This window comes from Oryx dammah, unplaced genomic scaffold, assembly GCF_014754425.2.
Source record: "Oryx dammah isolate SB20612 unplaced genomic scaffold, SCBI_Odam_1.1 HiC_scaffold_13, whole genome shotgun sequence".
In the NCBI taxonomy this organism is placed as follows: domain Eukaryota; kingdom Metazoa; phylum Chordata; class Mammalia; order Artiodactyla; family Bovidae; genus Oryx; species Oryx dammah.
Genome location: NW_024070197.1, coordinates 54560028 through 54583748, shown reverse-complemented (window position 1 = coordinate 54583748; position 23721 = coordinate 54560028). Strand labels below are relative to the sequence as shown.

General features: G+C 43.2%; 1 protein-coding gene across 2 annotated transcripts in view; it reads left to right on the top strand.

Moving 5' to 3' along the window:
- Positions 1-23721, top strand: part of CDH13 (cadherin 13) — a 1016268-nt gene that overhangs the window by 877566 nt on the left and 114981 nt on the right. For both annotated transcript variants that reach the window (XM_040254058.1, XM_040254059.1), the window contains one exon: positions 3201-3341. In XM_040254058.1, coding sequence (XP_040109992.1) covers positions 3201-3341 — 141 coding nt within the window. The remainder of the gene's footprint in view (positions 1-3200; positions 3342-23721) is intronic.

Below are 23721 nucleotides of genomic sequence, written 5' to 3'. Positions count from 1 at the left end.
ATCCCCTTCTCCTCCTGCCTTCAGTTTTTCCCAGTATCAGAATCTTTTCCAGTGAGTCAGCTCTTCACATCAGGTGGCCAAAGTATTGGAGCTTCACCTTCAGCATCAATCCTTCCAATGTATATTCAGGCTTGATTTCCTACTGCTGGAGAAAAAAACTGTATTTGTTATTTATTGCAGCATAACAGATTACTCCAAAATGTAGTAACTTAAAACAATAGATACTTACTATTTCCCAGTTTCTGTGTTCAGGAGTCTGGATATGGCTTAGCTGTGTCTTCTGCTTTCTGGACTCTCACAAAGCTGCCATCCATGTATGAGTCCAGAATTTCAGTCTCATCAGGTATGCCTCAGGAAAGACCCATTCCAGGTCCGTGCAGTGGTTATTGGCAGCTCTCCATTCCTTCCAGCTGTTCTTGTAGGCCTCCCTCAGCTTCTTGCCATATCCTTAGAAGACTTTCCAAAGATTCTACTACATGATAACAGCATCCACGTACACACTCCAGGCTCCATGCTCTGCACTTTACATTACCTGCTTTCATCCTCACTTATCCTAGAAGTATTATTATTCTCCCCCATTTGAACAGGTGAGGAAACTCAGACAAGGAGAACATAAGCAATTTGACCAGGTTCACTCAGCTTCTAAGAGGTGGAGCCAAGATAACAGTCACTGGCCAAATGCTGGTTGTTCCTCCCTATGTGTCAGCTCCCCATTATGCAATGAGATTCCTGCCTTCATGGAGCATCAATGCAATGAAGAATGACCATCGAAAATGAGCATGAATTCACCGAGAGGAGAAAGAGGCGGTAGAAAGGTCAAAAGTAAGAAAAAGTAGGGTATAGTAGAAGAAAATCCAGTCTGGACAAAGTATGAAAGGAGGTGCGGAGGGCGGCTCAAGTTGAAGCAAGAGAAGGAGGGGGCACCGGGTGGGTTAACAGCCAAACCTTCCTCTGTGTAACATTTCCTCTTTGATTTTCCCCCACAGCTACCATTATGCTTGTTATTAGTGATAAATGTTCCGTTAAATGCTTACTCGTATGGCAGTCGAGGTAGCTGTGTAAAACATCAAGGGTCTGGTGATTGATTATATGCCATATTTAATGACACAGTTTGATTCTTTTTTTTCTTTTTTTCAAGATTAAATGTTTGGTTTTCAAATCAGTGTGGTCGGTGAACTCAGCCCGTGGCTGCAGAGATACACCCGAGGCTTTTTCTTGCAGACACACCATCTTCCTTTTGTTTCTAGGATATCTATTCACTGGTAGCGAGTCAACACCCAGGAGGAGATGGTGAATGCGATAGAAATGCATGACTGAAGAATTCAAACCAGGAGAGCAGCTTGGCTCTCAGATATGTCTTACAGATCAGATAGCTTAAAATAAAATCAGAGCAGCCAATTTAATTCTCCCAGTTTTGACACAGTGCTTCTCTTGGTCCAAATAAAATCCTATCTCCTTGAGCTAGAGTTCCCCAAAGGATGAGCCATTCCCTGAGAATAAATGGCTCTGGTTTGGAAATGCCACTGATATGCTCAGACCTTTGAGATACAATTTAGTTCAGGGAAACAGTAGTATATCATCATTATCAATAATGAAAGTAAGTTGGCCAGTTTGTGTGCTGTGTACCGGCTGGGTGTCGGGGTCAAAGGCATGGTCCTTGCCCTTGAAAACTTTGTCATCCACTTAGGAGATGGTAAATGGGCATCAAAATAAGGCCAAATGGGAAACATAGCCTTCAAATTAGTCAGAGGGGAGGACAGGCACTGTAATAAACTTCCCTTACCCCTGAGCAAAGGCGTGCCTCTTGTTCACATTCCAGCCTACAAGTGTGTCAGTGAGGGTCTCTGCGGCACAGGCACGTGGAGATCCAGGCTTCTTCCTTCTGGGGAACAGAAAACACAGAGGATTGTGCGGGAGCTTTAGGGGCCAGATTAGTCCATCACTTCTGCCCACATTCCATTGGCCAGAATCGGTCACACAGTTCGTAAGTTCCAGCCATATGTACGTGCTAAGTCTCTTCAATCTTGTCTTATTCATTGCAACCCTGTGGACCATAGCCGGCCAGGCTTGTCTGTCTGTGGGATTCTCCAGGCAAAAATACTGAGAGGGTTTCCATTTCCTTCTCCAGGGGATCTTTCTGACTCAGGGATTGAGCCCCAAGTGTCTTACATCTCCTCCACTGGCAGCCAGGTTCTTTACTACTAGCACCCCCTGGGAAGCCGCCCTGCAGTCAAAAGAAATAGGATTGGGTAAACAAGTAAAACTGTCTTCACCACAGTTTCCGTTAATTGCAAGCAACCCCAGAATCAATTCTGGCTGACTTCAGGGCCAGGAAGAACCTCCTGAATAAACCCCAGGGTGTGTTACAGAATCCAGGGGAGAGTTGCAGTCAGGATCCAGCATAGTCCCACATCTCAGGCACTCTTCCTATTGGAGCTGATCACACCCAACTCCTCGCTGAGCTCTGAATCAACTGAGAGTGTTTAAACATGATAGCAAAATACCTGTCAAATATTCAAATGAAAAACATAGGTATTGGGGGATAACAGTGCAGTATTGCTTTTGTGTTAAATTTATCAGATCACGACTGGATTAAAAAACATCTTTCAAGTTTCACATGACATAAAGGACTAAACTCACAGTGGCATGAAGGAAGTGCAGTATAAATGACTCTAAACCTCAGTTGGTGTTTTCTCTCTTGTAAAATGGGGACTTAACATGCTCGTTGAAAAGACTGACGCTGGTTTCTGAAAAGCAGGGTAATCTGATACCTGGTCCAGATTGTTCAGTTCTTAAGGCTGTTATCTTTGTCCTAATCTCATCATCAGATTTAGCCTCATTTCCAGATCAGTTCCATGAGGCCACTCTGAAATAACATATAATGGATATAAACATCAAATGTGCAATGTGTGCCCAAACCCTGGACTTAGAACATTATGGAATGTATCACATGCCCCCTTAAACAAGGACAGAAAATAGATTCCATCCCCACAGCCAACTCCAGTCCACGTGTAAGGACTGTTCTGCTTGGAGAGACTCCAAAGGTACGTTTGTCCACCACAGCTGAGAGTGCTGCCCTTCCCAGGTGCCTGCCCTGAGGGAGGGGGCACACAGCGTCAGCCGAGCACAGGCCAGCCACCTGTCCCGAGCAGTGACTCCAGTCTAAATGCCGTCCTCTCTGTTGTGTTTTTGCCTCGTAGACGCTGGAAAACCCCAAGTATGAACTGATCATTGAAGCTCAAGATATGGCAGGACTGGATGTTGGATTAACAGGCACGGCCACAGCGACAATCATGATCGATGACAAAAACGATCACTCACCAAAGTTCACCAAGAAAGAGGTAAACCCCTGCTGAGCACCCCTCGCGGTCATGGCTGTGATTGCTGATTAACATTAATTCCGTGAACCGCAGCCCTGCTGGCTCCCTGTTTGCAACATCAAAGCTCTCCTTTGTGGAGAGAAAATGGTGTTTTGCCAGAATAGTTTTCTACATTTTTATCTTTTTTTTTTTTTTAGTGGAAAATACCAGAGCATTATGATTCAAAAGCATTGAATCTTGTTAAAGTCCATAAGAAAATAACTTTTAATGCCAAAGTGCCACTTTCATAGTTTTATCGGTGTTATTTAGTGCTGAATTATGTGAGTCCTATCGTGGTTTTAACATAACAATAACTATTTTTTCAGCAAGTACAGATTGAGGGGCCAGACGGAACAGCAGCAAGAAGGTAAAGCAGATTTTCTTGGCAATAACTGGGCGGCCCAGGAGCTTATAAATAACAACCAAGTTAGCTCATCTGGGAGAGCCATTATTTATTTGCAGCTCCTGTGCTTTTATGATTGTGGGTCATGGTTGCTGTTTCCCATCTATTCCAATGGAATAGTGTTTGGGGACAGGCTGAGTATGCAAGACCGGATCCAGCTGCTGAATATGTGTCCAGACTAAGAAGTCATTGGCAGCATACAACTGAAGGCAATGTGACGCTTTTGGTTTCTTTGGGGTCAGGACCAGAGCCAAGGACTTAACACCCCTCTTACTGACCAAGAGCATAGAATCAGTCATGGCAGCCCCCCATTTGCCAAACCTTTCCTGTATACCCACCACCACCCCCTCAGGGATCTCCACCTGTGATCCACTGCCTCAATTGATTGTGTGAGGTTGGCTTAATGAGCCACATTTTTTAAGTGATCGGAGAGCTTATTCAAAGCTCAGAGAATCTGGCTCTCCAAGGTCTTGGGCAGAACGTGTAGCAGTAGGACGTGAGCACCGCGCCCTGTGAACCATGCTCTCAGCCCCAAAGCTGCACTTCTTTGCCTGCTGTTGATGTTTCCTCCCCTCCCAGGCATCAGAGAAGAGAGCCAGGTCTGGACTGGCAACTGTGCACCCCTTTCTCATGTGCCCCGGGCCACCCCTGATGACCCTTCCCAGCCCCCTGGCTCCCCAGTGACCTCTGCACATCAGCAGCCACGCCTGACTCATCCAGGAGGTGGAAATCTCCCTCTCACCCAGTGGCATCTTGGACACTCAGGATTCTAACCTCAAAACAGCAAAGTCCACGTAGCTGATGTGGTCCATTCTATCGCTCCCACAACAGTGCTTCTGTAACTGCTAATATAGATTACATAGTATTCCCCTGTTTCTCAAACTATACTCCAAGAAATTAGTTCCACGAGTTGTATCATTGTACAGGGGGAGGTGGAGGGAGATTTCAGGGTCAAAGAAATCTGGAGAGCACTGAGAGGAATGGTATGCAGGGTTCCTTTTACTACAAGGCTTCTGCACACCTTTAAAATGCTTTGTGTTTCTCTAAGGGGTAGGTATGGTCTGTAAATTTTCTCAGGCTTATTTGGCCTGGGGATAATTTTTCCTGGACCACCTCACCATGTCTCATTGAGCTGGTGTTCCTAAGATATTCAATGGGAGGTATTGGTTGATCTGTAAAATTTCTCAGGAATCTCATTTAAAAGAATAACCCAAGGCACTGTGGAATGGTCAATATAGACATAATAATGACGCTAGAAATTGGATAACCCCAATCTGAAATAAGAAAACCTATCCATGTTACCAAAAGGGTGATATTAATTAGTTATATCAGTGGAGGCTGAATTGAGCTCAGCTTGTGTTCCTAGCTATGGGCTAAATACTGTGAGAGGCTCTTGTTGATATTGTTAATACCACTGAATTTAAGGAAAGATTTAACATAGATCTGAATTAAAGTAAGAGACCTTGAGTAGCATAATGTATTCACCTGTGAATATTGGCAAAAGAACTCTCTTCAAATGGACATTGGATAATGAGCTTGAGATTCCCATGGGGCAGAGCTGACATCACACACAACTTGTGTGGAGATACAAGTAACAAAATGAGAAAAATGGGAAGCTAGTACTTCACATTCTGTCTCTTAGACGTTAGATGTCCAAAAGAGTCTTTGCCAATGCTGAGCAAATCAAATTCACAACTAAACTATCTAGCATGTTCCAGGAAAGCTGCTGTTCATTGTCATTGAGTGGGGGGTTCATACACTGTGGACGCCAGAACACTAGAGGCAGTAGAGATGTGATGGGGGTGAGCTCTCGACCAGAAAGGGATTCACACCCCACCTATAAGCCACGTGATCTCAGCATGTTCACCATCTGCGTTCTCCTTTGTCGCCTGCTAATGGGGCTGATCATAAAGCCCACCTCCCTGAGTTCTTGTGAATATTAAATGAGCTGATGGTGACAAGCACTAGTTCCTGTGACCTCGTGTTCTCTAGTGTTGGTGGTGAAGATGTGGTGGTAATTTAGAAAGTGGCAGTGAGGAGAGTGGGGTAAAGGCAGTCACGAGGAAGATGGTGAGGAAGGTGCTGGTGAGGAAGCTGGCAGCAGTGAGCAAGACGATGGTATGATAAATGATGTCATTTCTAAAATTCAGAAGGCCAACCAAAATTCTTATCTAAGGGGCTGTCTTCCCTCCATGTTGAAAAGCTGCTATTTTCCTCTAAAGTGATCTACGAACCTGCTCAAACACTTCAAAATACATGATTAAGACCCTCCCATGATTAAGGGAGAAGTAACTCTGAAGAAGAGAGGGCAGAAACTGTAAAACTCATCACTGTGGGAAAAAGCAAAGACATCTGAGAGAAGCCTGTTAGGTGGAGAAGGGAGGGGGACTCAGTCCAAAGATGGTCTTGGGTGTGGAAGAAGTCGAACAGGATGAACTCAGAAAAGAAAGTAACAGGGACCTGTGATCCTGAAGCTGAAATAATTTTTAGAGATACAGGTCAGGGCTCAGTCATCCCAGAATGGAAACGGTGGTCATTCAAGGTTGGAAGTATCTAGAAACCTGTCCAAGAAGATGTTGTTTTATGTAAGTTTCTTCATATACAAGGATATTTCTTAGGAAATTCATAGAAATATTAATAGCTGATTGTTGTCTTTTTTTAATTTCTACTTTATATGGTCTTTCATCTCCAGAAAAAATGAATTTTTTTGTCTGTTTAAAAGAGGAGTTTCAGCTGGCCAAAAATTACAGACTGCAAATAGTGCAGTGTTAAATGAGATAGAAGTGTAGTTTCTGTCACATGAAAGTGCCAGGCCAACATGGCAAGACCATGGTATTGTCAATTTAATGTGTTCCTCTTAACCTTTCTTCTCTGCCTTCCCCAAAGCTGCGTCATGGTACAGTAGGGTCACTGAAGTGCCAGCCGTCATGTCCGTGTAACAGATAAAAAGAAGCAGGAAATGAGAAAGGCAAAGGAGAACCTATCACCTAAGTAAAACATCCTCTAAAGAACTTCCTCAGAAAGTCAAATGACATCTACTTGAGTCTCCTCAGCCTTCTTTATCTGTAAGGGATATTGAGAAACGACTCCAGCTGTCTTTAGTTGGCAGGTTGCAGAGGTTTGTCATGAGAAAGGAGATGTTGTATTTTTAGTTATTTTAAACAGCAAGTAGTGCATACTGAGATCATTTTTTCCCCTGTGAGTATTCACGCTGACTGTAAGCTTGCTGAAAAGTGAAGCCACACCTCTTTTATTCTCTGTTGCATTCCCAGTTGGCACTCAACAATCCAGTACCTGCTGAATGGTTCCTGAAGATAATTTTAACTTGAGAACAGTGTCCTTGTGTGTGAGGAACCAAGTGCTGTAAATTGTTATTGATATATGAAATCAATCTTAGTCATTGATTTTCATGAAAATTTGGATTAGAAGCACAAGTCTCCCTATGGAGAGTCTTCTGTGAGTTTTCCTAATAGTTTTTACACATGGCTTTAACTGTTAATGTTTACCTGTTCACTGTGGCTTTTCTAGATTACGTATTTGGAAATGACTTTAGGAAATATAGGTGAACTCTCCAAACCCAGAGTCTGAATTATGGTTGAGAATCTCAGTCCCATTTAGAGCTAAAGGACTTGTCCATTTCTCTCTCTAAATTTTTTTTTAAGAAAAAATGTGTTATTTGTTCCTTATAGCATAGTTAATGTTCAACAAATATTTTCACATAAATCCCAGGATTTGGGGATTAATTAAATCACTATTGATTTTAAAAGACTGTATTTGCAAATAATTATAAGATTTTTAAATGTTTTCATTCATTTATTCTATCAATTGATTTTCAAGTTTTACCTTAAAATGGAAATTGGTAATGAAGATTTAATAACTTAGGAATTTTTGGAGGGGCCTTGATGAATTCTTTTTAAGGTAAATATTTTAATGTTCAAACTATAACAGTACAACACCTGTAATAAAAATGGTGTAAAAAAAACTTTAAAAGCCCTGTTTTTCTGGAAACTGAGAGATGAGTAAATGGTCCAGTTTTAATAAAAGGGTAAAGATAAATGGCGTAAGCTGGGAGTCAGCAAGTTGAAACTGAGTCACCAGCAGATACGTGCATTAAGTGATCAAGAGGATACTGGAATCCAGTCTGCAATTCACAAAAGTCAGTGTCAGGCCTTGAAGGACTTTGATGCTTCAGAAGTCTTACCTTTTCTTTGCAATACTGGCTTTCATAATAAAAATATTGTATTAATTATTTATTAACTAGCTGCCTAATTCACCCCATAATACTTTTTCCTCTTACATGTTTAACCGAAAACTCTGTGGTCTCTTCTTTATGTAATAATTATATAAAGACATTTTCTACAGAAGGGGAACAATAAGTCTAGTGTTTTCTCTAGCAGGTTGATGAAGCTTGCTCTATATTGTTGAGAGTTTAGAAATATTTTTTCACCTTTACTACATTATTGGAAAACTCATGTGAAATTGAAGGATTGTAGTTATGTATAAGAACATCTCTATCAAGTTTCTATCATATAGATATATATATAGCTCTGCAGTGTCAAATGTTCTTGTATAAAGACCATCTTTAAACTGATAACACTTGTAATCATGTCACCCATATCATTGTTTTGAGGCAGTTTAAGATTTTTGTATGTTGGTATTGCAGGAAAATCACAAGAAATTTAAATCTCTACCAGTGTGTTGATTTTGACTCACAGCCTCTTCATTTGAAGTTTATTAATCAAGGGGCTATTTTATTTATCACATTAGAACTTTAATTTTTCCTCTAAATGAAATATCTGAAGCAAGATGTCAGGATGACATCAATGTACACACAGAAATCCCTTGTGTTCCTATACACTAACAACGAGAAAACAGAAAGTGAAATTAAGGAAACAATTCCGTTCACCATTGTGATGAAAAGAATAAAATACTTAGGAATAAATCTACCTAAAGAAACAAAAGACCTATATATAGAAAACTAAAACACTGATGAAAGAAATAAAAGATGACACAAATAGATGGAAAATATACCATGTTCATGGATCAGAAGAATCAATATAGTGAAAATGAGTATCTATAGATACTCCAAAGCAATCTATAGAGTCAATGCAATCCCTATCAAGCTACCAACAGTGTTTTTCACAGAACTAGAAAAAATAATTTCAAAAATTTGTATCAGTTCAGTCTCTCAGTCGTGTCCGACTCTTTGTGACCCCATGAATCGCAGCCTGCCAGGCCGCCCTGTCCACCACCAACTCCTGGAGCTCACTCAAACTCACGTCCATCGAGTCGGTGATACCATCCAGCCATCTCATCCTCTGTCGTCCCCTTTTCCTCCTGCCCCCAATCCCTCCCAGCATCAGAGTCTTTTCCAATGAGTCAACTCTTCGCATGAGGTGGCCAAAGTACTGGCTGCTGCTGCTGCTGCTAAGTTGCTTCAGTCGTGTCTGACTCTGTGCGACCTCATAGACAGCAGCCCACTAGGCTCCTCTGTCCCTGGGATTCTCCAGGCAAGAATACCAGAGTGGGTTACCATTTCCTTCTCCAATAAAGTACTGGAGTTTCAGCTTTAGCATCATTCCTTCCAAAGAACACCCAGGGCTGATCTCCCTTAGAATGGACTGGTTGGATTTCCTTGCAGTCCAAGGGACTCTCAAGAGTCTTCTCCAACACCTCATTTCAAAAGCATCAATTCTTTGGCGCTCAGCTTTCTTCACAGTCCAACTCTCACATCCATACATGACCACTGGAAAAAACCATAGCCTTGACTAGACAGACCTTTGTTGGCAAAGTAATGTCTCTGCTTTTCAATATGCTATCTAGGTTGGTCATAACTTTTCTTCCAAGGAGTGAGTGTCTTTTAATTTCATGGCTGCAGTCACCATCTGCAGTGATTTTGGAGCCCAAAAAAATAAAGTCTGACACTGTTTCCACTGTTTCCCCATCTATTTCCCATGAAATGATGGGACCAGATGCCATGATCTTCGTTTTCTGAATGTTGAGCTTTAAGCCAACTTTTTCACTCTCCTCTTCCACTTTCATCAAGAGGCTTTTTAGTTCCTCTTCACTTTCTGCCATAAGGGTGGTGTCATCTGCATATCTGAGGTTATTGATATTTCTCCCAGCAATCTTGATTCCAGCTTGTGCTTCTTCCAGCCCAGCATTTCTCATGATGTACTCTGCATAGAAGTTAAATAAGCAGGGTGACAGTATACAGCCTTGACATACTCCTTTTCCTATTTGGAACCAGTCTGTTGTTCCATGTCCAGTTCTAACTGTTGCTTCCTGACATATATACAGATTTATCAAGAGGCAGGTCAGGTGGTCTGGTATTCCCATCTCTTGAAGAATTTTCCACAGTTTATTGTGATCAGACACAGTCAAAGGCTTTGTATGTATTTGTATGGAAATACAAAAAACCTTGAATAGCCAAAGCAATCTTGAGAGAAAGAAAAAAAAATGAAACTGGAGAAATCAACCTGCCTTACTTCAGACTATACTACAAAGCTGCAGTCATCAAGACAGTATGTTACTGGCACAAGGACAGAAATATAGATCAATGGAACAAAATAGAAAGCCCAGAAATAAATCCACCCACCTATGGACACCTTATCTTTGACAAAGGAGGCAAGAGTATACAGTGGAGAAAAGACAATCTCTTTAACAAGTGGTGCTAGGAAAACTGGTCAACCACTCCTAAAAGAATGAAACTAGAACACTTTATAATACCATATACAAAAATAAACTCAAGATGGATTAAAGATCTAAATGTAAGTCCAGAAACTATAAAAGTTCTAGAAGAAAACATAGGCAAAACACTCTCTGACATAAGTCACAGCAGGATCCTCTATGACCCACCTCCCAGAGTAATGAAAATAAAAGCAAAAAATAAACAAATGGAACCTAATTAAAATTAAAAGCTTCTGCACAATGAAAGAAACTATAAGCAAGGTGAAAAGATAGCCTTCAGAATGGGAGAAAATAATAGCAAATGAAGCAACTGACAAAGAATTAATCTCAAAACATATACAAGCAGCTCAGGCAGCTCAATACCAGAAAAATAAATGACCCAATCAAAAAAATGGGCCAAAGAACTAAACAGACATTTCTCCAAAGAAGACATTCAGATGGCTAACAAACACATGAAAAGATGCTCAACATCACTCATTATCAGAAAAATGCAAATCAAAACCACAATGAGGTACCATCTCACACCAGTCAGAATGGCTGCTATCAAAAAGTCTACAAGCAATAAATGCTGGAGAGGGTGTGGAGAAAAGGGAACCCTCTTACACTGTTAGTGGGAATGCAAACTAGGACAGCCACTATGGAGAACAGCGTGGAGATTCCTTAAAAAACTGGAAATAGAACTGCCTCATGACCCAGCAACCCCACTGCTGTGCATATACACCAAAGAAAACAGAATTAAAAGAGACATGTGTACCCCAATGTTCATCGCAGCACTGTTTACAATAGCTAGAACATGGAAGCAACCTAGATTTCCATCAGCAGACAAATGGATAAGAAAGCTGTGGTACATATACATAATGGAATATTACTCAGCTATTAAAAAGAATGCATTTGAATCAGTTCAAATGAGGTGGATGAAACTGGAGCCTATTATACAGAATGAAGTAAGTCAGAAAGAAATACAATACAGTATATTAACACATATATATGGAATTTAGAAAGATGGTAACAACCCTATATGCGAGACAGCAAAAGAGACACAGATATAAAGAACAGACTTTTGGACTCTGTGGGAGAAGGCGAGGGTGGGATGATTTGAGAGAATAACATTGAAACATGTATATTACCATATGAGAAATAGATGACCAGTCCAAGTTCAGTGCATGAAACAGGGCACTCAAAGCTGATGCACTGGGACAACGCTGAGGGATGGGATGGGGAGGGAGGGGGGTTCAGGATGGGGGACACATGTACACCCGTGGCTGATTCATGTCAATGTATGGCAAAAACCACTACAATATTGTAAAGTAGTTAGCCTCCAATTAAAATAAATAAATTAATTTTTTAAAGATTTTTGTATGTTGGTATTGCAGGTAAATCACAAGAAATGTAAATTTCTGCCAGTGTGTTCATTTTGACTCACTGCTCTTCATTTGTAAGTTTATTAGCCAAGGAACTGTTTTATTTATCATGTTAGAAATTTACTTTTTCCTCTAAAAATATCTGAAGCAAGGATAACATCAATGTACACTATTCCTTAACTTTATCATTTTTGCTTTCTGTAAACCAACAAAAGTAGAAAAGGATGACTTTAAATCGGTCTAGGATTGAGTTAGTTCATCATTGAGTTTCAGTCTTGTGTGAGGGCTATCGTGGTTTTTCTTACTCTTAGGTACAGCCTCTCTGAAATTCTAACTCAAATATGGATACTTTTTACAAGGGCTTTTCCACCTTGGACACCCTGAATTTCGGTGGCCTTGTCAGCCCCATGAGACTGTTGAAAGCTCTGCTCAGCTTCCTGGTCTCATAGCAGCACTTTCTACCCAGATTCTTAGCCTCTTGTCCCTGTGCCCTTACACTCTTACTCTGCCTTGAGAGTAAAAGCTTTATAAAGTATTGGCTTTACTTCAGTTAACTTCCCTTCACAGCAAGATCCTGGATTCTCAAGTTCTAGCTGCCTTGGTGGCTCTCTAGTGCTTTCACATAAGTTGAGGGGAGAGGGTGTGTAAAGTCCATATGCTTGAGCTATCCTAGATTTGAGGGGTGGTCTAGAAGAAGCTTGCCCCAGTCACTGTAAACAGAGAAAAATGTGGCTTAGCCTTTTACTCTGGATTATTAGGGAAAGGCAGTGGATGCTGTATATATGGAATCCACTGTCGCACAAAACATCATAATATATTCATTTAAAACATGGGTTGGAGAAATGGAATTAAATGCTTTGACAGTACTCACCCCATCTCATACCCCTTTGCTTCATAATCAGTTCATTTTACTGAAAAGATTAAAAACTTTGTGTCTCCTCATTGATACTGATAACCAAGAAATGACTCTAACACGGAGGAAACTGAACTACATCATTGGGGGCAGCCTATGCTTTCCTGTTCCTTCACTCTTGAGTTGATATGAATATCTGAGTTTTCTGAACTCTCCTAGATCTTTTCATTTGTTCTTGGTAGTTTGATGGCCCCAGGTATAAAGCTAGTAAATGTACATTGTGTGTCATCTTTTACCAAAAATCTAATTGAATTTATTTATCCACTCCCCCAGGGTTCCACGCAATATATTTGAGTGCTTTAAATAAAACTCCTACTTCCAGGCTTCCCTGGTGGCACTAGTGGTAAAGAATCTGCCTGCCAGGGCAGGAGACACAGGAGACATGGGTCTTATCCCTGGGTCAGGAAGATCCCCTGGAGAAGGAAATGGCAACCCACTCCAATGTTCTTGCCTGGGAAATCGCATGGACAGAGGAACCTGGTGGGCTATAGTCCATGAGGTCACAAAGAGTCAGACACGACTGGGTGATGAAAAAACTCCTGCTTCTGTAAGAGTTTGTTTCCCTTAGGAGAGCCTTTTAAATTCAGAGGTGGCTATGACTAAACATAGTTATACATTCTGCTTGCTCAACAGAGATTAATCCAGAAAGTCAATTACATATTTCTTAGAACATTGAACCCATTTCAATTATCTGACTCAAGTGACTTTTCTGGAAAGTGGAGTCCAAGACATTTTAACAACCAGATAAATCTTTAAAGATGTTTAAATGTTATTTCAAATAGTCTGGACTCCCTCTTCCCATGAAGCTTTTTATAGCTATTATGGTGAAATATGTGATACATTTTGCTGTGATGCTGTGAGATAACATAACTGACAGTTTTCTGTGTGGCTGAAGTTTTAAATAAAACCAAACATACATTACTGGGATCTTTATCCCGTGCTTTATGTGGCAGCCGGGGACCTCCCAACACATACAGAAATGGAATATTTGGAGAGAATAGAACAGTGTGACTTCACGACACAGATGCCACCAGCCCCCAACTGTGCAAACAGTCACCTCACTCCTGATGACATCAGTTCCTGGTCCACCTCTATGCAGGTCCAACATCTTGTCCAAGGAACTCTGGAGCCCTCAATGGCAAATCTCATTCCCAACTTGCCATCTCATAACTGAAGAAGGGTTAGTTGCAAAACAGCCAATACCCATGTCTCCATTTATCTTCACTAGGAAGGGGTGAGTTCACTGCTTTCTTCTCCTGCACCAAGGTTGTAAAAAAACACATGAAATCATCAACTAAGTCTCCTAGTGTTCAAATTTCAGAGGTACTTCAAACAGCAGGTCTACAGCTGAATTTGTTGACTAAAAGAGAGTGAAGGGAAATGGTTGTTCAAATATAAGCAGTGCTCTATAAATAGAATCCATCATCCAAACAAGATTCTTCCAGCTAAAGAAAAGGGAGGTGGTCTGTGCTCTCGTAGATTTAATTGTTCAGTGACAGCAGGATGAGAAATCTTGCATTGTTGAAAATGCCCAAGTCGATTATACGCTGTGTTTGTGATGTCAAAACACCTGGATTTGTTAAAGTGAAAAAATGCAATCTACCATGTGGCTGGTTCTTCAAGCCTCCTGTAAAGGTAGACCAGACAGCCAGATGATTTATTGCATTAATCACTCCTTCATGATTATATTCATGATGTGTTGATCCCCATCTCTCCTGTGTGAACGTCTATGCAAATCCTGGGCCTTTGCAAACCCTCTGGTTACGCTCAGAGGATCAGCAGCAACTCAGTGGCAATAAAAGCAGTTTTTTACTACAGCTGGCAGAGTCTCACCACAGAACCACTCTATGGCACGGGGGCCTCTGAAGATTTCATCCGTCTGCTTCTGCTCAAAGACAATATCCTCACACCAAGAGCAACAACCACAGAGCTGTAAAACATCCATTTTTTCTTAACTCTATGAATGTAATATTACTACACCTCAAAATGCAGCTTGCAGAATGAGAATGCAAGAGGTCAAAAATAGAAAGCCAAGAGCAACCAAAGGAGATGAAATACCCACGCCCACGCTGCACCTGGAAACCATTTTGTGCTGAACAGTGTTAGAAAGAAGAGCACCAGGTCTTAGCCTGGATGGTTTTAAACGCGGTCCACTTGGTCACCACCTACCTCCAACTCAGACCACACTGAAGTTCTAGTTTTCCCTCCAACCTGCCAGGCTTTAGGAGGCCTCCAGGCCACTGCACATCCCTTCTCCCTGGAATGCCTTTCTCTCCTTTCATACCTGGAAAGCTCCAATTTACCCTTTTTGTAAGTCCCAAGTCATAAACCCTGTAGGCAGCTTGCTGCTTCTCCCTCCTTGTTGCCGCACATGCTGCGCGTCTGCCAGCTCAGTCTTGTCATGTTGCCTTTGAGTCATGTATTCCTTCTGTATCTCCCTGACACTGCTAGGATGCTTTCATATTTAGGGACATATCTTTTCCATCACTGCCTCTAGGACTTAACATAGGGATCACATCAAAAGTTTAGCTGGAGGTGAAATTATTATTCATGCAGTAAATCCTCATTACTGCCTGTTGTGTCTCAGCTTCTAATATACTATTAAATATAATTACAGTTTCTTATTATATTCAGTGTTACCTGTAAACCATTGTATGTTATGTGATATCCTGTTACATATTCTATTCTTTTCTAATATGTATAAATCCTAATATGTACACATCCTAATATGTACATATTTTATCCCAATAGTGTATAATATTCACATTCTAAAGTGCTATACAATTAAGTTATTTATTTGCTTATTGTCACTCTCCCTAAATTAGAACATAAGCTCCATGAGAAAAGGAACTTTGTCCGTTTTGCTCCCTGCTCTGGCCCCAGCAGCCAGCCTTGGCACATAACCAAACAACAGGTGAATGAGTGAATAAATTATAAATGTTGGATGGTGAGCAACAGAGGCAATTGGAAAGGTAGACAGTGACAGTGCTCAAGGGGGCTTTAGAGAGAATTTCATCCAGCCCGTGGTTTTAGACCCAAGGGAGGCTGCTCAAGGCTGATTGCAGATCTCAGGCCAGTCTCATTGTGGCAAAGAATACTGCTGCCAGTGAAAAATCCAGGCCCCACAGTAGCACAGAATCATGAGGGACCCTACGGTGTGTCATTTTACTGGGGTGCACAGAGAGCCCAGAGGGTTGGAGTTAAATTTCTTTCTCAAGTAATCTACTCCAGAATCTACATAAACTCCAGAAAACCTTAAATCTACTACCCTGCCAGTTAAGTTAAAAAAAAAAAAAAAAAAGAAGGACAGAAAAGAAAAGAAGTCAGCATTAATAAATAATACATAAAGGAATTGTTAGAGTAGAAATAAGCTCAACGTTTACTGAGAACTTAAAAACAAGAAAGGAAATAAATATTCCACAGCCCAAGTTCTGTATGGCTGCATTCTTCTAAGAGGGCTTTAACAAAATCATCCAGAATTTATTTTAATATATTCATTTGTTTCCAAACTAAAATCTATTTCATTTACAGGCTGAATATCAGTTTTCCCGGTATTGGCAGCATTTTATTTTGCTGTCAATCTGCCCAGATCTGAGAAGATAGGAATTATAAGAAGTATCTTTTTCAGCCTGTCTTACCTGAATGTATATATTGCATATCACAACATTAGACTGGTGCCTTCCAAAGTGCATTCAGTCATTCATTTTTTTCCACAAATCAGTGGTTTATTAGAAAGTTCCTTTTCCTAATTTTATAGCATACATATATATATATAAATATCATATGTGATAAAGTTAAATACAATCTGTTATGCTTGTAAGGATAAGTTATTTTGTTTTTCCTTTGTTTCTTTAGTTTTAAAATCACTCTTCTGGAAATTAAAGGAAATTCTGCCTCCAGAAAGGTGGAGAAGCCACCAGAGTACGGCTCAGTCTACACGCTGATGGGAAACAGCACAGAATGTTAATGCTGTGCTATTTAGATATTCACATGGGCTGAACTCATTCATTCACCAGCGCCCCCCATCAGAAGTGTATTCCGTGAGTCCTCTGTGCCAGGCGCTGTGTGAGGCTAGGGTGCAGGGTGGAGAGCACAGCTTGCCAGCCTCACACACAATGGTCCCTGACCTCAGGAAGTCACGACTCCAGCTGGGGACCACTGGGGGCTTTCTTGGTGGCCTCATGGTCAGGATTCTGAGTTTTCACTGCTGTGGCCCAGAGTCAATCCCTGGTCAGGAAACTGAGATCCCACAAGCCATGTGGCCAAAAATAAATAAACTATATAAATCAATAAGTTAATAAAATGGGGACAACTAGCCAGCAAATAGCTACATGTGACCCTAGGGACAGGATGGAATGGGGGTGAACTCACCCTAGAAGGACACATGTGGGCACCCACTGTGAAGTTCAAGGAGGTCTCCTCTGAGGAGTGACATTTATGATGACAGTCACAAAATGCCACACACTACACGGCTTGAGCAGCATTTATTCACTCAAGGTCCAAGTGTCCACGGGGCAGAGAGGAAGCACCTGCTCGTGTCTGCCTGTATTCCAGCAATCTGTTGGCAACGTGTGGCGATCCTGAGCATGCAGATGCATCAGCCAGCCTCTGCTGTCATCTTCCCGTCACCTTCTTTCCATGTGCATAAGTGAAAGTAAAGAAAGTGAAGTCGTTCAGTTGTGTCCGACTCTTTGCGACCCCACGGGCTATAGCCTGCCTGACTCCTCCATCCATGGGATTTCCCAGGCAAAAATATCGGAGTGGGTTGCCATTTCCTTCTCCAAGCGATCTTCCCAACCCAAGGATCGAACCCAGGTCTCCCACATTGCAGGCAGACTCTTTACCATCTGAGCTCCCTGGGAAGCCCTGGTGCATGTCTATGCATAAATTCCTCCTTTTTATAAGAATGCCGGTTGTGTTGGAGTGGAGCCCACTTGAGACCTCATTTTAGCTTGGCCACCTCCATTCCAAGGGAGGTCCCATTCTGAGACACTATTGGTTAGGATTCCATCAGAATCCATGCCCATGGCACTTGGGAAGACGCAGAGGGTCCACATGAAGTTCTGGAGGTGGGGAAAGCATGTCTAGCTTGAGGAACTGATAGCCGTCCAGTATGGATGGGGAGCATGAGAGACAGTGCAGGACGTGAGACTGGACAGGAAGGCAGGGGCTGACCACGTGGGCAAGGCAGGAGGCTGCTCACTGGAAACGCACTGGGAAGACACTGGCAGACACTACAAAGGGTAGACCTTTCAAGACTTGGAGCTCCCACCCTGCTCAAAAACATGGTCATTCCTGCAGTCAGAGATGGCTGGGGATGGTGCCGCTGGTCACCCATGACCCACCACCTCCACAGAAGTGGGAATAATGCCCGCAGCAGGGGACAGGCATTAGCAGACACTGATATAGTAGTTTTTAAGCTAATGAAGCCCTTCCACAGTCCAGTCACTTTCCCAACTACCACCCGGACAGTCCAGTGAAGAGGGTCTGGTTCTCACCCCAGTGCATGCGAGAAAGCTGAGGCTAGGCGGGCCGATTCCTCCTCCAGGTCACTGGGGGACTAGATGTTGAGATGCTGAATCTTGAGTCTCTTTCTTCCTTGCAAATTCAGAGATGTCTTTCCTTAGCAAGTGTTCCGTTAATTAAGGCAAATGTGTGATGAACTTTTATCAAAAGCAAGACTGGCCATTGCGACAGAAGTTCTGTCTGTCCAGCACTTCCTGGACCTGCTCCTGCATCCTCTTTATCATTAAAAAAAACTTCTAGAAGCCAGTGCAAACATCTGAAAGCACTTGCTTTGGGCCAGGCCATGTCCAAGAGGCTTATATACACTCCGTTTTTCACTCCTGCTGCCAACCCTGAGACTCTCCTTGTAATACCCATTTAGTGGATGGAGACTGAGGTTCAGAGGGCTGAAGAACTTGCCTAGAGTCTAGGCCCGATGCTCTCAACCCCAGAGTAAGCTGCTTCTGCACCGTGATGGGGTTAACAACCCTCCCGCACAGAGCCTGCAGACCCCATCCTCAGAGAGAGCGCTTCTGCTGGCTTCAGCTACAGTTCTGTGTCCTTGCCCTTCGGTCAGCTCTCCAGGATTCCTGGTCAGGGCTGTTCCTCAGGGAACATCCATCCAGTTTTCCTCTTTACACTTGTGCACTAGGAACTTGCTGAAAATGTCTCATTTATGACCTCTGATCTCATCTCTGCTTGAACTTTTCCAATGTCAGCTCACAGCCTCTTGGCCTCCTGTTGCCTCACCTGCCTCTCCATTCCAATTAGGACAGTGTGTAGTGCAAGCCCTGGACACAGCTGTAACACACACACAGTTCTCTCCTGGGCTCACTAGGACAAGTCTAAGCTACTCTTTCTCACTCTGCAGTTTCTTCAAATTAAAAAAGGGGAGGGTGGGTCTTTTAATAGCCAGTGAATTTGGTTAGTGGTCTTATAGCTTTATTTTGATGGGTCTAGTGGGCAAATATAATAACCATTTCTTAGAGCAAAGAGTAAATGAAAAATGTTTTCATCCAGAAAACCAAATTTTTTAAGCCAACAGTGATTAAGTGCTTATCTGTGGGAGATGCTATTCTAAGGGCTTCAGGCATCTTAACTCATTTAATTCTCATAACAGCCCTGTGACATACATACTGTTGTATGTCATCCTCATTTCACAGGTGAGGAAACTGAGGTACAGGAATGCTGGAAACATGCCACAGTCACAGTCTCTGGGCAGAACTATTCACTCCAGGTGTCTGGTCCCAGAGCGCTATGCTGGACTCATCTTCTGAGACTTTACACATTGTTCTGGTTCTGTGGGATTCAGAAGTGAAAGAAGCCAGGCCCCTGACACACTGGTCTCTATTCATTTATCAACAACCAAATCCAGTGCCATATGTTGAACACAGCAATGTTTTTGGAAATAGACTGCCATTTCCCTTTTATGTACCTCCACGTGCATATCTAATTCAAAATCTGCCTGCACTGTTATCAGTGGCTCATAATGGTACACTGATTATCAGATTTCTCAATTGAAATCCAGGTTTTATTCACTGGAGAATTTGGGCAAAAGCCTATAAAGCAAGAAAAACTTTGGTTCATTAGCTAGGGTCATTTTTATACTAGTCTGCTATCTCCGATAACAATTTTTAAATCTTTTAAATTTATGACTGTCGTTACCGCAGCTCCATGATCATTAATGAGATAATGTGCTTCTCCAAGTTCACAAATCTTTGTGCACTTGATATACTTGTTCTGACTTAGCAGGGTCGAAAGTGGCCTCGGCTTCCATTCATGCACTCACCACGTGCTTGGCCAACACAAGTGGTGAGCTGAAGGCTGGAGAGTTAAGGAAGGTGGGCAAGCCCTTGTCTGCCTGTGGCTGAGCAGGTCAGGAAGCCATGGATTTCCCTTCAGCTCCCACAGATCTCCCAGGCAGACTTAACTGGCTCTCTTTGACCAGCGTTTTGTTCCTGCCCCAACCACAGCATCCTTCCCAGCATGTGTGGGATTGGCATTGCAGGCATCCGTCTGGGCCTCCTCCAGACTGGAGCTCCCCAAGGGCAGACAGGGCTTCGTTTGTCACCGTCTTCCCCTTCGGTCATGGAACGGTGTATGCAGAAAGAGCAGAAAGAATATTTGTTGCATTAAATCAAATCAATAAATAGTGCTCTTGCCTGCCCAGCAGCTCTGCAAATAGAAACAGATGCCTTTGCTAATCACCCCTGATTGAATAGTTTAACATAGGTTCAATTCAGCACTGTAAGTCTGTATATCAGAGCTAGAACCAGTTAGCTGTCTGGTTTGTAACAGCCAAGCCCAGGCCTCCCACAGTGCTCAGGGGAAAGCTTTAACAAACCCCAGTAAACCGAATTGACCGCTTGTACCAACCTCACATAGGAATGGTAAAAGTGTCTGTTTTCCTTCAGTTCTGGGAAAATGAAAAGACAAGTCATTTTGAGGGAGACTGAGGCTAGATGCTCAAGAAAATCTGCTTTTAATTCCTCCAGAGTTTAAGATCCTCTGCCTGTTCTCATTTTGTAGTTGAAGGCAGAAACCCACTTTGAACTGGCATGAGCGAATCCTGGAAGGCATTGGTCTTCATCCCTGAGGAAGGAGGGCATTGGTCCTCATCAGTAGAGAATGCACTGTACTCGTCCCCGGGGAGTCTAAGGGCTTCCAGACGGGGCTGTCTCCAGGGTCTGGACAGCATCATCGGAATGCTATCCATGGGCCACTCTGTCTCTCAGCTCCGCTTGTCTGTCTGTGTTGGCTTTTATTCTATGGTAGGCTCTCTCCTCGTAGCAGGGAAGGTGGCCTCTGAGGGCCCTGAGCCTACATCCCCGTGGCTTATGTACAGAGGAAGACACCCAAACCCTGTTCCTCAGACCCAAACACGAATTTCACGGGAAGGCTTCGTTTGGTTGTATTGGGTCACAAGGTTAGACAGACACCGAATGCCAGGGAATGATGAGACGATCGGCCCATCCAAGGTCACGTGCCCATTTCTGAAGAAGTAAAGTGAGGCCTATGATTGACAGCACCAGTGTAACCCCACAGGATGGGGTAGGATTGTTCCCCAAAAAAGGAGTGTCCTCAGATGGAAGACACACTTTCCATTCACACGGAACCCACTGGAGAGAGAACGAGCTTAGCCCAGGGGTGGCCAGCAGGGCTGCACTGGGCCGCCTGACCCTGGCTTTGTGAGAGCTGACCGAGTGCATCTCTTCCCAATTCCGTGTGCAGTGACGTCACATTGGTGTCTTGAATTAGCCAGAGTGGGCGCACAAGCTACAGATCTGGGCCTTTCCCCCACTGAGGGGTCAGTTGTTAAGTGTTCACTAGCACATGGCTATGTCTAAAGTAAAATCATGCTTCCCCACCTATTGTTGTTGTTTAGCTCCTCGGTCATGTCTGACTCTTTGCAGCCATGGACTATAGCCCACTGGACCCTTCTGTTCATAGGATTCTCCAGGCAAGAATATTGGAGTGGGTTACCATTTCCTCCTCCAGGGAATCTTTTCTGACCTAGGGATCTAACTCGCACCTCGTGCATCTCTTCCACTGGCAGGCAGAGTCCTTACTGGTGAGCCACCAAGGAAACCCTTCCCCACCTAAATATATTATAAATAAAAATTCTGTGTGTGTGTATACTTTAAGTCAAAACAATGAGGCCCTTGTGTTCCCTTCAAAGATCCATGGTCCCAAGAGATGGCTTAATTCTTTTAGATTGGTTTACCAGTTCTGAAGCCCCTGATGCACCTGTTTAAAGGATGGCCCAGTCACACCCTGACCTGTGGGAGAAGCCCTCATTGCATAATTTTTGCAGATTTGTACTCTCCACCTCCCCCACCCCCTACCCCTCATGCTAGTGACTATGACTAACAGAGTCTATTACCTGGCTTCATGGTGATGGGACCATTCACTTCTTCTGCCCTTCTTGGGATTTGGTATATACCTCTCAGACCTGCAGGCTTCCTTGGTGGCTCAGATGGTAAAGCATCTGCCCACAATGTGGGAGACCCAGGTTCGATCCCTGGGTTGGGAAGATCCCCTGGAGAAGGAAATGGCAACCCACTCCAGTATTCTTGCCTGGGAAATCCCATGGACAGAGGACCCCGGTAGGCTACAGTCCATAGGGGTTGCAAAGAGATGGACACGACTGAGTGACTTCACTTTTCTTTTTCTCAGACTTGTAGAAAATAAGGTTTTTTTCTTTGTGCAATTTCTGTCGCTCAGATTCTCCCCCTGTTTTGCCTCAGAACAGTGGGGGTGGTCATCCACAAGTACTGAGCTGGAGCGCCACAGCAAGAGTCGAGTCCATCGCTCCCTGCAGGCCAGCCCGCACTCGTGGGTGAGCCGCAGGGTAGCAGGAGACACACGCATGTGAGTAGGGTGGACACACACGTGTGAGTAGGGTGGAGACGAAAGCACAGCCTTCCAGAGCCAGGCTAGAGGAGAGCTTTGCTCTCACAGCAGCTTTGCCCCAGCTGAAGTGCCAGGGAACACGGCTGTTTCCTACTTCTGGACTTGATTTGTCTAAAGTACATTTGATTGCAGAATTTGTTTCTCAGACTTTCATGAACACAAGAATCACCCAGAGATCTTGTTAAAATGCAGCTTCTGATTTGGGAGGTCTGGGGTGGACAAAGAGATGCTTGCTTTCTTTTATTGTTCGCTCGCTTGTTTTTCCTGTGTGTTTGTTTCTTTTACTGTTTGTTTGTTCTATTGTTTCCTTCTTTGTTTTCCAAACTGTGCTGCACAGTTTGCAGGATCTTAGTTCTCCAACCAGGGATTGTGCCCAGGGCCCTAGGCAGTGAAAGCAAGGTATGCTAACCACCGAATGGCCAGGGAATTCCCATTCCTAGGCGTTTAAATTTTCTTTTGTTGATTTTGCCACGCAGCATGTGACTGTCTCATATTCTTCATCTTTGTGACTGTTTTGAGGCCACACTCATTGCCAGAGGCCCAAGACAACTGCCAGCCATCTGGAAGTGTTAAGACACAGACCCGTCCCGGGACTTCCTGTGGACAACGTGGTCGCACTTGTGTTGCTGGGCTGTCGCATGGAATAGATACAGCGATGAGGGATCTGAAAGCACTTGGAATGCGGTTGACTCCAGGACACGCCATGTGCGTTAATTACCACCTAGCATGAGCCAGGCCCTGTGATGGGGGAGTGTAAGGGGGAGTGAATCCACAGATGATATCTGTAAGTCATAAAGATAGGACTTCCTAACCTCGAAGGAGTGGAGGGCCTTCCATTCTTTCTATTAATTCATAACACCCCCTTTTGCTGCTTGCTTGGTGGGTGACTTGAGCCCTCTCTACTCTCTTCAAAGCTCCCTTCTGTCCCATCTCTCTTCCTCGGGTACTGACGTTGTCCCGTTTCCAATTCAAGTAGATCCCATTGGAGTAGGCAGCAGAGCTGTCTTCAAGAGTAGACCCTCGATCCAGACACTGTCAAAACCCTTTAAAACATGTCCTTTCATTGGTCTAGTAAAT